The sequence below is a fragment of the Aegilops tauschii genome, chromosome 4, assembly GCF_002575655.3.
Source record: "Aegilops tauschii subsp. strangulata cultivar AL8/78 chromosome 4, Aet v6.0, whole genome shotgun sequence".
Lineage (NCBI taxonomy): Eukaryota > Viridiplantae > Streptophyta > Magnoliopsida > Poales > Poaceae > Aegilops > Aegilops tauschii.
Window position 1 is genome coordinate 340,040,764 of NC_053038.3, and position 16,992 is coordinate 340,057,755.

Below are 16,992 nucleotides of genomic sequence, written 5' to 3' on the forward strand. Positions count from 1 at the left end.
GACCCTCTATTGGATCAAGAGCTCGAGGGACGTCATCGTGCTGAACGTGTGCTGAACATGGAGGTGCCGTACATTCGGTACTTGGATCGGTTGGATCGTGAAGACGTTCGACTACATCAGTTACTAAACGCTTCCGCTTTCGGTCTACGAGGATACGTGGACACACCCTCCCGTCTCGTTGCTATGCATCTCCTAGATAGATCTTGCGTGGTCATAGGAAATTTTTTGAAATACTGCGTTCCCCAACACCTTTATCACCATAAAAAAAATCTCCAAAAAGTTTCGTGGAATTTGGACTTCGTTTGGTATTGATATTCTGCGAAGTAAAAAACAAGCAAAAAACTGCAACTAGCACTGGGCACTATGTCAATAGGTTAGTCCCAAAAAATGATATAAATTTACTAGTAAATGTATATAAAACATCCAAGTTTGATAATATAACATCATGGAACAATCAAAATTTATAGATACGTTGGAGACGTATCAGCCCCCAAGGACGCCGAATCGATGAGGAACACTGGGGCACGATCAGACGACGGGGAGGGTGATAGGCAGGCATCGGTGCGAGGCGCACACGCAAGCACGGATGCCCCTTGGAGGCAGGTACTACAACATCCTTTATAGGAGTGGTAGGCCAAGATGTAATCAACATGCCCTCAAGACCAATACTTTGGCTGTCCATACAAGATAAGCTCCAAGGCAATTGGTCGAACATATTGAGACCCACTAGTGTTTATTTTCTGATGGAGTGGAATCAATTATTTTTTATGTTTTTTGAAGCACCATCAATATGACATGGGGAAATGATGCAAAAACTCAACCCCCTGACAATTGTAAAAATTCTATTTTGCAGGTACACATGATGCGGATTTTCACTATACAAGTGGTCAGGTAGCTAAATAGGCGGTCAAGACTGGAGAAACATTGTGAAAAGGTAAACATCGATGCTTCTTTTCGTCAAAATAATGACCAAACCTGCATTGGGGACATGGTGGAAGTCGAAGCCTGAGCATGCTAAATCGGCCTCCTCCTCGTGAAGACCTCCTTGTTTCTCGCATTGTTTTGAAATAGGATAATGCTTATGTTGTCAATGTCTTCAAAAGCAACAAAGATTTTGGTGCCTCATTTCGAACATCTACAAAGACATTAACCATTTGAAGACTAATTTAAGTTTGTTTCAAAGGACGTTGGGGAGAGAGTGAGCATTAAAGTAGCAAATGAACTAGTGGCGTTGTCAAGAAATTGATGTGCTCATAGCTTGGTTAGATGAATACCCTGATGATATTAGCCCGCTGGTCGTAAGTGACATTGTAACTCTTTTCATGATGATTAACATATTGTTGTTTCCCCTGGAAGAATAAAAATATTGCACGAATATTACGTTTCCGATCATTTTTTGGTTCACTACAACACGACCCATGTGGAGGCGAGCAGGGTAAAGTGCAACGATTTCCTTGCTAGTGATGTGATGCCCCTACAAACGGCAATGTGAAACCTATGTACACGCTGTCGTGGAAGCGCCATGGTGCCCTTAAGACCTCTCGTCATTGGAGCGACGGACTAAGGAGGTGGTGATCCACTATCTCGACAACAAAGCGAGTGGGAGCAGGACTAAGGAGCCGGAGACCCACTAACTCGATGACAAAGGGGAGGGGCAAACTGTCGCCACCCGTATCCTCTTAGCGGTATACGTTAGGAGAGAGTGAATCATGACCCCTTGAAGATACGTGTGTTGCATGTGCACACTTAATTGTTCATGGAAAGGTACCATACCAACATGGTCTTGATGTAGTTACCTAGTTGCCCCTGTCACACTTATCACTATGGCACCCTTACCCCATGACTCAAGTAAAGTCTAGTTTTGAAGTCGTTGACTATCTGGGAATATCACAATAACTTGCATATTAGTGGCTATTAACACGCACAAGGTATAATGTGAAACTAATAACTACTTATGGATAGGCAGGAACTCACATATTACCGACTAGATACTTCGTATGTTCCAAATTAATTGAAGTTCTAGGTTTTTCCTAAGTCTAACCTATTTAGGTTTGACCAAGTTTATAGAAAAATATTTCAACATCTACAATACCAAATTAGTTTTAGTAGGCTCGTTATAAACTATATTTCCGTACTATATGTATTTAATGTCGTAGATCTTAGCAGATTTTGTATGTGTTTGATGTTGTAGATCTTAGCATATTTTATATAGGTATTTGATATTATAGATCTTAGCAGATTTTGTATAGACATGATAAAACTTAATAACGTGTTACTTACATTTAATTTTTTTGCTTATGATAATTCTTGAACTTCAATTATTTTGGAATAGAGGGAGTAACTTCTTAATGTCAGTGACTAGCTCTGATTTGTTCAGCAACTCACATGTTAATGCATGGTAATTTTAATCCAGAAAAAACGTAAAAGTTAGCCGTGAGGAGGGCTTCAAAACAATAGGCCCAGTTCACAACCCTAGAGTTTATTTTTGAAGAAAATCACAAACTTTATTCCTTTGTAATAACCATTACATCATTTGTGAGGACGTGGGCTCGGGTGACCGCGGGGGCGATCTATCTCCCCGCCGAGGCAATCCACCAGTCTCCTCCTTGTCTCGCCACCGCCTGAGACCTTGTCGGTAAAGACTGTGCGGGTTCGAGGACGGCGGCGGTGGGGCGTTCTCTCTCTTCCTGCTTGGATCCCGTCAGTGGCGGCTCGCTGAAGGCCTCGAGCGGATCAGCGTGTCGACTTCAGCAGGGCTGCGGCGCCCTCAACCGACGCCAGATCCAGGGCGGGTGGTCGCCGCGGTATCCCTGTGAGGAGGAGTTTCATGCAGGGAGGCCCAGGCGGTAGTCAGGGCGGCGCCCCTGCTGCATGGCGGCGATCGATGCCTCCATGGCCGGCGGTGACCTGAGGTTGGGTGGTGGTGGTGGCGGCAGCAGCGCTCCACTCAGCGAGGGTGGCGGCTGCGTGTAGATGGATGGCATCGATGGTTGTGGATCTGGCGTCCTGTCCAGATCCATCACGGTTTGGTCTTGGCAGGCCGGTGGCACGAGGAGGACTGGTGACGGCCTGCTGGAGGCTCCCTGCCGGCATGCCGACGGCGTCCCTCGTCTCCACGGCGAGGCTCCTTTCGCCTCCACCTAGCAGTGAGATCCGGGGGACGCGACTTCCGGTGAAAATTGAGTCGACTACGGTCATGGCGAACGATGGCGGCGTCTGTGACGTCGTTCCCTTCTCGAGGCATCGTTGTTGCAGGTCGTGGCACCCCACTCGTGATGCTCCGGGGGAAACTCTAGATCTGGGTCTACCGGATCCGACGATGATGGCACCTTCGATGCCGGTGTCCCTTCTTGGGGCATCGTTTTGGGGCAACAGCTGGCTAGAGGGGACAAGAGGAGGAGTGGTGTTACACCTACCGCAAGGCTGATGAAGGATCCCGGCGGCATGGCGTTGTGGAGGTTCGGCGACGGACGTGTGTGGACGGATACGTGTAGGATAGTGGCGTTGTCTGGCGCCGTGGTGGCGTCGACGGCAGGCCAGGCAAGGTCGACGCGTCAGTTCCTGCTCTGGAGATGGACTAGTGGAAGATGGCAGCGGCAGCCTCTGAGAGTGTGCCGGACCGGTGTGCGACCCAGTCCAGGTGTGTGGCTGGGCTAGGGCATCCGGCTTCAGATGTTAGGTTTTGGTGCGATGTCTGTTTGGTATTCGGCTCGGACATTCGGCACACCTTCATCAAGGGGATAAGAGTAGCAACAAGTGTTGCCTAGATGGTGGCTTCAGGCTTACCGATGTATTACTTTGTATGGTCTTTGTGAATAAATAATAAAATGGCTGCATGCATCACCCCGATGCAGAGGCCGAGGGTATATCCTCCTTCTTAAAAAATTGTGAGGACGTGTACAACTTCATTTCATGGCTCCTCAAACCAATCAGAAGCCAAAGAAAATTGAGCTAATCTAGCAAGCTCGTGAGGAACTTTATTTGTTTTTATATCACAATGCTCGAACCTAGAAATAGGGAAATCTCAAGCAAAATGAAAACAATCATCAAAGGCTGCCGCTGCCAGCTGTTCCGACCGTTCTCCATCCTCCATGGTATCAATCTCCTTCAGGTTGACCGAGTTAATAATAATACGATTGCATACCGTCCTTTGCGCAAGCGATATATCGAGTTTGAGAGCCAAAGCTTCAGCCAACAGGACATCCGCGCACCAGTTTATCTTTCAATTCCTCCCAACGATGAATCTGCCTTTGTCATCTCTTAGTACCGCCTCAATCGTACCCCTACGCAAATCATGGTAAGAAAAGCATCAACATTAAGTTTAACAAAACCCCCGGGAGGGCATGACCAACCCCCTCTTTTCATGGAGATCTTTGGAGATGAAGCAATAACAAAACTGGCCATAAGAGCACATATCCTCATAAATATCTAGTCTGTATTCTGAGTTGTCTCCTTGTGCAGCAATTTATGCCTTTCCCACAACAAAGTACTAGGCTGAGATGACAGTGCACCAATTTACGTCTTTCCCACAACAAGTACTAGGCTGAGATGGCAATCATTTTTCACGCACATTCTGATTACCCATGAGACAAATCCCGCTCTTTCCCACAACAAGTACTAGGCTGAGATGGCAATCATTTTTCACGCACATTCTGATTACCCATGAGACACAAATCCCGCTCTGGCAGAAGAAGTAAATACCGCAGCACCGCCTCACCAGCTAGATCTACTTCACAGATGCTTCGTACCCGGGAGTGTGCCATGTAGCGTACGCCAAATATGGTATGTTCAGAGTTAAAGTTTGATCCTCAGGGAGAGGCTCCTCCGCAGCATAGCTCCAGCCTATCTCACCACAGCAGCAATATGTTGTCGGAGTCACAATGGAAGAACAGAACTTGAAAATAGCATTGTACTATTAAGGAATGCTGCATGTAAACCTATGTACAAATGTGGTGGCTACCAAAAATGAACACCAATCACCGTAAGGCACAACACATTCATGCGGAAGAGGGACACCACACATTTTGCTTCTCTGAAATGAATGATTCGTGTCACAGTTAACTCTTTTACAGTGAAGATTCACATCATCACATGTACATTTGTCTGGAGAGCTTGTAGCCCGAAACCGTGGCTGACAAGGCGAGGGCAACAAATGCAAGGAAGGCCATGCTGATCGCAGCAGCGGTCGCGTCAGTGAAGTTGTTGATCACAGCTGTTCTCATGCGGTTCGTGATAGGAATAGCCGCTGATAGAGCAGACATCAACAAGTATGCGACTACCTGCGAATATGTTCACCAGTTTCTATTAGCAGGGGCAACAAATTTCATCATTATGAAATTTTGACTGACATGTTTTCAAGAAACACAACAATTGACAGGCAAGTCCAATGCAGGTTTTGGAAGCTAGCTCAATCCAGAATATCCTACTATTTTGTAATCTTGCATTCAACATGGTACCATGGCACGAAACAAAAGCCTGAGATAAAATATAACCACAATAGTAGTTTAGCCATTATCCGAAAAACCCAAGGGTTAACATGGAAAACATGTTTGGTCCAAAAACTGATTTCCTTAAGCATGCATGTGTAAGAATTTCATGGACTGCAACATTCTGACTAGCCACATTATTAGTCATACTTTCATTAATTAACAAAACCTAGCTATTTGCACCGGTAAAGTAAATTTAGCAAGGGCCAAGTTCCAGCAAAACTACTTCAAGTATCAGTAGCATATTGGGGTCCACTAATACAAATTCCATTGTTTCTTCACATGGGATTCAAAGCCATGAAAGTAAGCTGCTAAACAATCATATTATTTGCAGAAGGCAGAAGCTCATAAAAGAACCTTAATTAAGTAGCAACAACACGGGTTTAAAACATTCATACCCTCCAGGGCATCCTAAGTAAATGTGGTCCCAAAACATTTGAAAGTTGACGATTACATCCATTTATCTGTATTTACGCAACATGCACTGGACAACATGAACTATTTTTTGCCATCTAGTATTGTACTATTCCAAAGCTCGAAGCAAACCAATGATTGAGAACATACATCAAACACGGAGCAACTTCTAATAGCTCATGGCTGGCCCTAACCACTCCCCAACCACTCTAATCTCCCCATTCCAACGCCACAACATTATCAGAGATGGTTGTTGTTGGGTTGCCATACAGATTGAATTATTGGACCATTATCGAGAGCTACATGTACCATATTTTAGTTGTTTCCACAAAGAAACAAGAGGCGGTATGGGTTGTAATTTGTGAAATTGTAGCTATGTCTTGAACCAGAATACTGCAGTGTTCTACATTCCATAGACCAATCTTACTCTGACAGTTAAAGAATAAAGACGCCCCCATTCCAAAGCCAATCGAAGAACAATACAGTACCTATCAGGGTATCAGTGTATTGAGCGCTCAGCTCATTTGGATTCCACACACATAGAAAAAAAACCTAGTCTAGTGGATTGATGTCTCCTTTACAAATGGATTTGGAATCTCTACTCCCCTGTCGCTATTCTTACTTTAACATGGTAAATTTCGGCCACACTTTATCTGCTGAGTTCTCTTATCTCTTAATATTATACGGTCCCCTACTTTCCCTTCCCTGAGCAGCAAACATTGGTCCAATTGAGAGATTCAAACCACATGAACTCTTATCAGATAACAAGGAGAAATGATGATAACAGCTGCAAACTAGCAGGTCGAAAGAACTCGCCTGGTCAGCAATGAAATCGAAAAGCCTCGCGGACGGCGCGGAGATGAGGTCGGCGCCGCTGCGCATCCGGTGCGCGTGCCGCAGCGCCTGCGCCAGCGAGTAGGCGAAGGCCAGCGCCGCGATCGCCAGCAGGTATCTAGCAACAACACAGCAGATGTAAGACGCTTAAGAAGCACGGATCGAAGACCAGCCCTAGGCGGCCAAGCTCAAATCGGCGCACATGTACTCCTGGTAGCGGTCGAACTGCATCCAGTCGCCGTGCTGGTTGGAGGCGACGAGCACGAGCGCGACGAAGGCGAAGGCGGCGGCGGCGGCGTGCAGCGCGAGGGGGCACTTGTCGAGCATGTCCTCCCGCTTCCACCGCGCCACCACAGATTCCACAACGCCGCCGCCGCCGCGGCGGGCCCCTCCGCCCACACCCGCGGTGGAGGCGCCGTTGTAGGAGCTGTAATCCTTGTCGGCTTCTGGCTGCTTCGTGGCGGCGTCGGCGGCGGCGGAGGCGTCAGCCGTGACCATCGCCATCGCTCACCAGTGGAACAGTGCCTGACCCCTGGCCCTGGGTGGTGAACGGGGAGAGCTGAACTGAGGTGTTTGCTTTGTGTGTGAAGGCGGAAAAGCACTTGAGGCGAGAGCAAGACCGGGATTAGCCGGCGAACCTCTTCACCTCTTGACTCTTGTCAATGACTAAACCGCCGCTGCTTTGTTGTGCTCGGGCCCTTCAGTCAGTGAGGTTTCGGTGCTTTCCTCACGTGTCAGGTGGAGTGTAGTTTGAGTGATTCCTTTTATCTTACTGGTTAATTATGGTATGGTGTGATTGATATGAGTTGTGCCACCCGCATGTGTGGAAACTATTAAATACGTTTATGATTTGTTTATATTGGCTTGCGAAAGTTAGAAGCTTAAACACGAGTAAAGGGGCCGTTGTGTATGGAAGTAAAGGGATCTTGTTAAATCTATGATTGGGTTTTACCTTAATGATTTTTAATAGTTGTGGATACTTGTTAGAGTTTCAATCATAAGAACATGTGATTCAAGTACGGAAAGTATGTTAGTGATGTCTCTTCCTCATTGTATATGATAAGTATCTGTCGTGTTATATTTAATTACTTAGGGACAATCTTTCTCACTGTTCTACAAAAGTTCTTTACTAAACAAACAAACTTTTATTATTTTTGCAAAATACTCCCTCCGTCCCGAATTATAAGAGCGTTTTGCTCTCCATGTACAAAATCGCGAGCGTAAGGAAACTTTCTCGCTTTTCGATTTTACCCTCACCCCGACAGCTCCCATTCCCCTCGCCCGCTCCTCTGTAAGCTCACTTTTCCCTCGCCAGCCTCTCTACAGCTCACCCATTCCTCTCGCCGGCGTCGTTTGCGCCCCCCTCTCGTCGGCGTCGTCCCCGCCTCCCTCTCGTCAGCGTCTCCTATCCCATTCCCCTCGCTCACCCACTCCCCTCCAAAGATGGTGTCGCCGTGTCAAAGATCACCTTTTTACTCAGGTGGATCTGCATCGGCGACTGCTGCGGCGGCGCGGCGATGAGGTGAGCGAGCTTGTGGGGGAGGGGGTCGATGCCCACACAGCAGCTGTGGCGCCGCGGCTCTGCTCCCATCCGCCCACCTGCACAGCGACCGGCGCGGCGCTGCGGGACCAGAAGCTCGCCTGCGGCGGCGGAAGGGGCCTCTGTGACTCCGGCTGGATTCACCACCTGCAAGGACGATTGGATCCGGCTGGATTCGCTCAGGGCAGACGACAACGCCAAGGACGACTGGATCCACGACCTCCCGCCCCTCTACATGGCCAACAGTAGCACCGAACAGAGTACTCCATTGCTGGTAGGCTTACTCCATAGCTGGTATTTACTCCATTGTTGGTAGGCTTACTTCCATTTTACAGTAGGCTTACTCCATTGTTGGTACTAAATTTTACATTAGGCTTACTCCATTGCTGAACAAAGCAATAGTACTAACAGACAACAAAGCTTACAGAAATGCCCCCTCCCCGTTCTTGCTTGTTTAACATTGCTGTTACAGCAACTTCCCAAAGCGCCGCTTGCTTCACCGGTTAATTTATTTTCTGCAAAGCTGACCAAGAAGAAAACATTAAGTACTCACTGAGTAGGATTCAGTTAAACTTCACTAAAGTTAACTGAATTTGTAAGTATAAATTCAGTTAAGTTAAGTGTAAACTTAACTAAATTTATAAGTATAAATTCAGTTTAGTTCAGCAAAATTTTAGGTTTTACTCCTGTTTAATTCAGTTTAGTTCATGGAGTAATTTCTTACAGTAAGTTCAGTGACTATGTGTTGTTTACTGAATTTTACAGTAGGTTTATCTGTATCTTTCAAAGTTGACTCATGAGTAGTGTCCGGGAGCTAGCTGGTCATGATGCCAGTACATATCTGATGTAATGGATGTACTCCTGTTTATTGTAGGTGTACTCCTGTTTATTGTACTTCATCTACTCCTTTAGATAAGCTTGTGGAAAAATTTCCCAAGCACTTAGAGGAGTACTTGGAAGATGATGCAGAAATGCAGAGTACTTCTGGTGGTAGTACTCTGAAAATTTAGAGTAGATGATGTAGTGCGAGAGCTCTCCTCTCCTCTCTTTGAATTCGGAAACAAAATTCACAAACAACTCTGAGAAATCAAAAAATTTAGAAAAAACTTTAAGAAATAAAAAAGTTCACAAACAACTTTTGAGAAATCCACAATGGAGTATCCACATCATCAACAAATATATGGAGTAACAATATATGGAGTATGGATTACACTTCACAAGGACTACAAACATATGGATCACAATCCTCTCCACACAAGCAACTAGCCTCTCCACACAAAGCCTTTGATCATAAGCAACTAGTCTCTCCACACAAAGCCTCTGATCACAAGCAACTAGCCTCTCCACACAAAGCCTCTGATCACAACCAACTAGCCTCTCCACACAAAGCCTCTGATCACAAGCAACCAGCCTCTCCACACAAAGCCTCTGATCACAGGCAACTAGCCTCTCTTCAGTGTTCATCTTGTTCCAGATTCTCTAAGGCATTGTAATACACTTCACGAGGGAAATGGATGCTAAGAGGTAGAGTTCCTTGCCTTTCAAATCTTGCTTTGTTCGCATGCGGAATTTTGTAAGCATTTCCTCATGCATGATTCATTATTTGCACCATACATGTTTGAAGTGTGAGGAAGATTCTATTGAGCTTTCCAACTTCATAGTCATCAAATTCTTCCTGGACCCCTTGAATTAGCTCCGGAATGGTGGTAGGGGCTCTGCAGTCCGTTAGAGACTCGAGGGATCTGAAGTAACCAAGGTCAAGAGCGTTCAAGTCGGGAGAATTTGGGGGCTGTTGCATCAGTTTGATGTCCATACCGGTCTCAACCACTGCCTGTGCGAACTCAGCATCATTAGGCAGAATGTGTGTCCTTGCGTTGTCCTGTTGGATGAAGACTGTTTGTCCAACATCTTCTACAGGCCACACATTTTTTATCGCCAGAACAACTTTCTCAATCATGTATTGTCTCATGACTACTCTGTTGACTATGAGCGACTTGATCTCTAGGACTCCTCGTTCTCTATTTCCACTCCTTCTTTGAGCTGCAACTTCCATGACGAAAGGCCAAACCCCAATCTTTCCTGAGAAAGTGACATTCCCGTCAGCGTCGTATCTGGGCCTGGCAACTACTGTGAGAAACATCACTTTTCCGATCTTGTTTGGAACTGGTCTTACCGGGTCTTCTTCATCCGGCAATAGGTAGTAGTTTCTATCCCTTTTAGTCATAAGGAACCACTTTTCATCAATATGCACAATATTGTGCATACTATTGAAGCTAATTCTTTCATTCCCTAGGGTTCTTTGGTCAAGCATAGACATGCAGAATTGAACCCTTTCTCCCTTATTCTTCTCTTTCGAAGGGGGCTTCACCCTGTTGGAGTGCCTCCTTATCTTTTTAAGCTGGAACGTCCTGTGTAGCGTGGTCCGACTGACACCCAGTGCAACAGCAAGTGATCTTATGCTTGACCTTCTGTTTAGTGGAACTGTGGGGATTTGTGATAGAAAGCCATCAGCCGCTTTTCTGCCAACTTTTCCTTTTTTCTGGCTTGACACCTTCACCTCCTGACCAAGAGCAATCTATTTCTTTGTTGTCCTCCAAATTTTCCGAATAAGTTGGATGTGTACATCAAACAATGCAGCCACATCCTTCTTATCCTTCCCTTTCAAGTCCCCACCCCTTTTCATACTTAGGGCTTGCATAGCCATGTAAGTAGCATATCTCTTCTCATCTGTTAGTGATTTTCTTTGCCTCTTTATTTGCTCAACACCTACTGTATCAATGCAACAAGAAAATGCACCTATGTGAATATAAATTCAGCAAAAATGCACGTAACTGCTTATAAAAGTACCTAGGTGCATAAAAACTCAGCAAAATGCTTGTAAGCATTTTGCTGAGTTTTTATGCACCTAGGTGCATTTAAATTCAGCAAAATGCTTTTACAAGCATTTGGCTGAATTTAAATGCACCTAGGTGCACAAAAACTAAGCAAAGTGCTTGCAAAAGCATTTAACTGAATTTTTATGTTAGCTGAATTCAAATTCAGTTAACATGAAGTATACCTCCTGCTTCTACTTGTGCTAGTTCTTCATCTTGCATATTCACATTTTCATCTTGCATATTAGCATCTTCTTCTTCTTGTCCGGGTGGAGTGCAGTTTAGATCTGGGAGAACCATCTTCGGAGATGTGCTGTAATCTTTACTCCTAGTACAACATGAACAGGTGGAGTAGTTGTTATTGTTAATATGCAAAAGCATAGTATATCCTTTGTTCATGAAATGAATATGCAAAATTTCCAATCATTGTGTCATGAAATGAATATGCAAGAGTACTAGATTATCAAACATTGTTTTGACATAAACTGATCCTACTGTGCATAATGGAGTACTCCAGATCATGAGCTTTGTTAGCATAAATTTAAATATTCACAGTAGATCATGAGCACTTCATTACTCTTGGAGCAGTTTTGTTGATGTCAAATTCGTGCAAACAATTCAAGCAGTATTCCTGTCAATGTAGCTACTCATGGAGTAAATTGTAATATTGGTGATAATTGCTGTCAATTAAATTTCCTGGAGTACACCTTGTCTTTGTAATCTTCCTACAGCAACATGAACCAAGCCTCTCTCATAGGAACAGGAACCTGCTGATTTCTCTACTGTCAATTATTCTTGCTGTCAATTCTCTCTGTCTTTGTAATCTTCTTGCTGTCAATTTTCTCTCTTCTCTGTTGATGTTGCTACTGGAGCCGGAGCTACTCTCCTTCCCTGTAATCTTCTTGTTGTCAATTTAATCTACTCTCCTTCCATGTAAGCTTCTTGCTGTCAATTTAATCTTCTCTGCTTCACTGTAATCTTCTGGTGACCTTCCCTGTAATCTTCTCTACTGATTTCTCTTGAATTTGCTGCAGCCCGGAACGCAGCGAGCAACAAGATGCGCTAGGTGTGGAGGAGCTGGGGGCCTGGGCGAGGAGGTGCCCAGGGGCGGGAGCGGCGAGGTGCCCAGGGGCGGGAGCGGCGAGATGCCCGGGGCTGGAGCGGGAGGTGCCCAGGCGCTGGAGCTTTTCCTCGCCTAGGAGTAGGAGGATTTTGAATTTGAAATCCTCCGCAGCTTAGTGGGATCGCAGGGAAGGTGATCACAGGGACGACGATAGCAGGGGTAGAAATGACTTTTTGTCACATATCGATGCTGTCGGAATTCTGGAAAACGCTCTTATAATTCGGGATGGAGGGAGTACTTCTAATTTTATTCCTACAAAGCAGTTTTATTACTTGTTTCTAGGTAGAGCAAGAGTTGGTGTGCGTAGAGTTGTAAGAGAATATAAATCTTACCTTTAGCTCCTCATTGGGTTCGAAACTCTTATTTATCGAAAAAGACTACAAATGATCCTCTATACTTGTGGGATATCATGACCTTTTTTCTGGCGCCGTTGCTGGGGAACAATAGCGTGGGATGAATATTCTCGTGTGCGCTTGTTGGCTTTATCTCTAAATATATTTTGTTTTCTGTTCTATGTTGTTTTATATCTTTATCATGAATATGAAACACGAAATACCAACAAAAATTAGTTGTACTTGCTACTCACGGAGACGGGGAACCTCCTAAAATAATACTTTAATAATCCTGATAAATCCCCATTCAACTTGATAATGGAAGATACTTTGGATCACCAGGAATACTTTAGAGATTATTGTTTGTCTCAAAAAGGAAAACATTTATGGGATCAAATTAAAATATTGCGTTGGTATGCTTGGAATATGTGCTCTATGTATGATTATACTTGTTACTCTAACATGGAGGCTCCACACCTTTCCTTTCAATGTGAATTTAATGATAATGAAATATTGGCTTCTTATGCTAATGGTGTATATGATTACTATAATGTGAAACAAATAGAAGAATTTGTTGCTTTTAAATGTGCTTATGAAATTGAATCTTTGTTTGAAAAGTATGAAGATTATGATGATGCTCTTTATAAATCTGAAAATTATGTTATACTTAAATATTGCTGTAAAAAGTATAAATACGATGCCGATATTATTGAATTTATTGAGAAGGTCTCTGCTGTTCAAGAAGTGACTAATGTTTTGTAGGAATCTATGGAAGAAGAAATTGTGATAACTCTGAGCTTATTAGATAAAAAGATGAGGAGCAGAGCGAAGGACAAAAGGAGAAAGAGCGGATTAGCTACCCGTGCCCACCTTCTAATGAGAGTAACTCTTCAAACCATACATTGTTTAATTTCTCTTCGTGCTGACCGAAGGATAAATGCTATGGTCCCTTAGATTCGTTTGAAACATCCCTTTTTAATGAACTTGATGCTTACTATGCTTGTGGCCATGATGCCAATATGAATGATGCTTATGGAGGTAATTTTTCTATAGTTTCTTATGTTAAACATGAAATCGTTACTGTTGCACCCACACATGATAGTCCTGTTATCTTTTTTAATTCTTCCAACTACACTATATCGGAGAAGTTTGCACTTATTAAGGATTATATTGATGGGTTGCGTCTTATCGTTACACACGATGATTTTGATGGATATAATGTGCATGTGCTTGCTGATCCTACTTGCAATTAGTATTAGAGAGGAACTACATCCCCACCTCTCTATGTTTCTAGTATGATAAAATTGCGAGAAACTGTTTATACTATGCATTGGCATTTACTTGGTGACCATGAGTAGTTCTTTTATGACATGCCGATGCATAGGAAGAGAGTTAGACTCCGTTGTTCTATGATATATGTTGCTTTGTGCTCACTACTAAATTATAAATCATTGTTTCATATACCTTGGGATTCGGTTGGATTGATTACTTGAGCACTTTATGCCTAGCTTAACAACTTTAAATAAATCGCTACCTAGAAGACAACGTGAAAGTTTTAGAGAGTCATTTTATTTTTTTGTATGCTTTTCAAAAGTTTTAAAACAAAAAATATATAGAGGGGAACCTAAAACTATTTCATAAAGAAAAGTGAAAGTGAGACGAATGAGCAATGTGGAAGTGGGGGCTAGCCTTGAACTTTGTTCATGCCCATGGAAACTTTGTGAACCTTGATTACAGAAACTTTTCATCAAAAATAATCAGCACCTTGTACAAATTCATTATATTATAAAAATAATGCACCAAGATTTACCTTTAGGGTGTTTAAATTGCTTGTTTGGTATGTGCAATGCAAAAATAAAAAAACTTTTCCTGTAGTTTTTAAATTTTCATATTTTACTGGAAAGTGGAAAAATCATGCAATTTTTACACATTACTTCTATACAAATTGTTTACTATGTCCTAATTGTTCAGAATTTTTGGAGTTAATAAGTATATTTACCATCTGCATCTTTACAAACTATCTTATTTTCACAGATTGCTGTTATAGTTTCTTTATCTGCTTGTGTTTAGAACTTTGCCAAGCCTCATTGATGTGGGAGCATTAGAATTGTGTTAGCATACAATAGGTAATGTATGTATTATAATTATACAATATTTTTACAGCAAGACATGATGGGATTTGATGTTATATGTACTCACCCCTCTTAAAAGTTTGGTTAAGTTTTGTGTGCATGAAGTATTGGAACACCGAGGAGGCATCGATATGACGAGAATAAGGAGAGGCAAGAGTTCAAGCTTGGGGATGACCAAGGCCCTAAGTAAATATTCAAGGAGACTCGAGCGTCTAAGCTTGGGGATGCCTCAGGAGGCATCCCATCTTTCTTCCTCAACAATTATCGGTATGTCTCGTTTTTTATTTGTTCACATGATATGCGAAAATTCTTGGAGTGTATTTTGTGTTTGTTTTTTCCTTTCTCCATGCTGGTATGAGATAGTCCTTGGTTGATTTATAGAATACTCTTTGCACTTCACATATATCTTTTGCTTTCCGACGGAGCGATTCCACCAGGGGTACTTCCCTCCGGGAGGGGGAAATCGAAGCCATCATCATCACCAACGCTCCTCTCATAATGGGAGGACTCATCTCCATCGACATCTTCACTAGCACCATCTCATCTCCAAACCCTATTTCATCTCTTGTATAAATCTTTGTCTCAAACCTCAGATTGGTACCTATGGGTTGCTAGTAGTGTTGATTACATGTTGTTGTTGGGAATCGTTGCATGGAAAACAAAAAAAAATCTACGCACAAGTGATACGTCTCCAACGTCTCTATAATTTTTGATTGTTCCATGCTATTATATTATACATTTTGGATGTTTTATATGCATTTATATGCTATTTTATATGATTTTTGGGACTAACCTATTAACCTAGAGCCCAATGCTAGTTTCTGTTTTTTCCTTGTTTTTGAGTTTTATAGAAAAGGAATACCAAACGGAGTCCAATTGATGTGCCAATTTTTGATGATTTTTTATGGACCAAAAGAAGCCCCCGGAGTAAAATAGTTGGGCCAGAAGAGTCCCGAGGCATCCACGAGGGTGGAGGGCACGCCCTACCCCCCTGGGCGCGCCCCCTGCCTCATGGATGACTCAGAGACCCCCCTGACATGAGATCGACGCCAAAAATTCCTATAAATACAGAAACCCCCGAAAAGAAACCTGGATCGGGAGTTCCGCCGCCGCAAGCCTCTGTAGCCACCAAAAACCAATCGGGACCCTGTTCCGGCACCCTGCCGGAGGGGGGAATCATCACCGGTGGCTATCTTCATCATCCCGACGCTCTCCATGACGAGGAGGGAGTAGTTCACCCTCGGGGCTGAGGGTATGTACCAGTAGATCTCTCTCTCTCGTGTTCTTGATTTGGCATGATCTTGATGTACCGCGAGCTTTGCTGCTATAGTTGGATCTTATGATGTTTCTCCCCTTCTACCTTCTTGTAATGGATTGAGTTTTCCCTTTGAAGTTATCTTATCGGATTGAGTCTTTAAGGATTTGAGAACACTTGATGTATGTCTAGCATGGGATACCTGTGGTGAAAATGGGGTATTCTATTGATTCACTTGATGTATGTTTTGGTGATCAACTTGCGGGTTCCGTGACCTTGGGAATCTATGCATAAGGGGTTGGCACACGTTTTCGTCTTGACTCTCCGGTAGAAACTTTGGGGCACTCTTTGAAGTTCTTTGTGTTGGTTGAATAGATGAATCTGAGATTGTGTGATGCATATCGTATAATCATACCCGCGGATACTTGAGGTGACATTGGAGTATCTAGGTGACATTAGGGTTTTGGTTGATTTGTGTCTTAACGTGTTATTTTACTACGAACTCTAGGGTTGTTTGTGGCACTTATAGGAATAGCCCAATGGATTGATCAGAAAGAATAACTTTGAGGTGGTTTCGTACCCTACAATAATCTCTTCGTTTGTTCTCCGCTATTAGTGACTTTGAAGTGACTCTTTGTTGCATGTTGAGGGATAGTTATATGATCTAATTATGTTATCCTTGTTGAGAGAACTTGCACTAGTGAAAGTATGAACCCTAGGCCTTGTTTCAACGCATTACAATACCGTTTTCGCTCACTTTTATCATTAGTTACCTTGCTGTTTTTATAATTTCAGATTATAAAAACCTATATCTACCATCCATATTGCAATTGTATCACCATCTCTTTGCCGAACTAGTGCACCTATACAATTTACCATTGCATTGGGTGTGTTGGGGACACAGGAGACTCTTTGTTATTTGGTTGCAGGGTTGTTTGAGAGAGACCATCTTCATCCTACGCCTCCCACGGATTGATAAACCTTAGGTCATCCACTTGAGGGA

The 16,992-nt window shown here is 43.4% G+C and overlaps 2 protein-coding genes across 3 annotated transcripts; one reads left to right on the forward strand and one right to left on the reverse strand.

The window, feature by feature from the left end:
• Positions 1-4,891: 4,891 nt before the first annotated feature.
• LOC109733457 (CASP-like protein 4B2) lies at positions 4,892-7,430 on the reverse strand. 2 transcript variants are annotated; one of them, XM_073496704.1, is made up of 3 exons: positions 6,937-7,430; positions 6,713-6,852; positions 4,892-5,275 (listed from the first exon to the last, which is right to left on the reverse strand). In XM_073496704.1, exons 1-3 carry the CDS (start codon positions 7,236-7,238, stop codon positions 5,088-5,090), a joined length of 630 nt encoding a protein of 209 aa, XP_073352805.1. In that variant the 5' UTR covers positions 7,239-7,430; the 3' UTR covers positions 4,892-5,087. The 2 variants fall into 2 exon arrangements, with proteins under 2 accessions (XP_073352805.1, XP_020148271.1); XM_020292682.4 differs by having other exon boundaries at positions 4,997-5,279; positions 6,717-6,852; positions 6,937-7,398.
• Positions 7,431-7,954: 524 nt separating this feature from the next.
• LOC109733458 (uncharacterized) lies at positions 7,955-12,666 on the forward strand. Its single transcript, XM_020292683.4, has 2 exons — positions 7,955-8,548; positions 12,182-12,666. Exons 1-2 carry the CDS (start codon positions 8,285-8,287, stop codon positions 12,344-12,346), a joined length of 429 nt encoding a protein of 142 aa, XP_020148272.1. The 5' UTR covers positions 7,955-8,284; the 3' UTR covers positions 12,347-12,666.
• Positions 12,667-16,992: the final 4,326 nt, after the last annotated feature.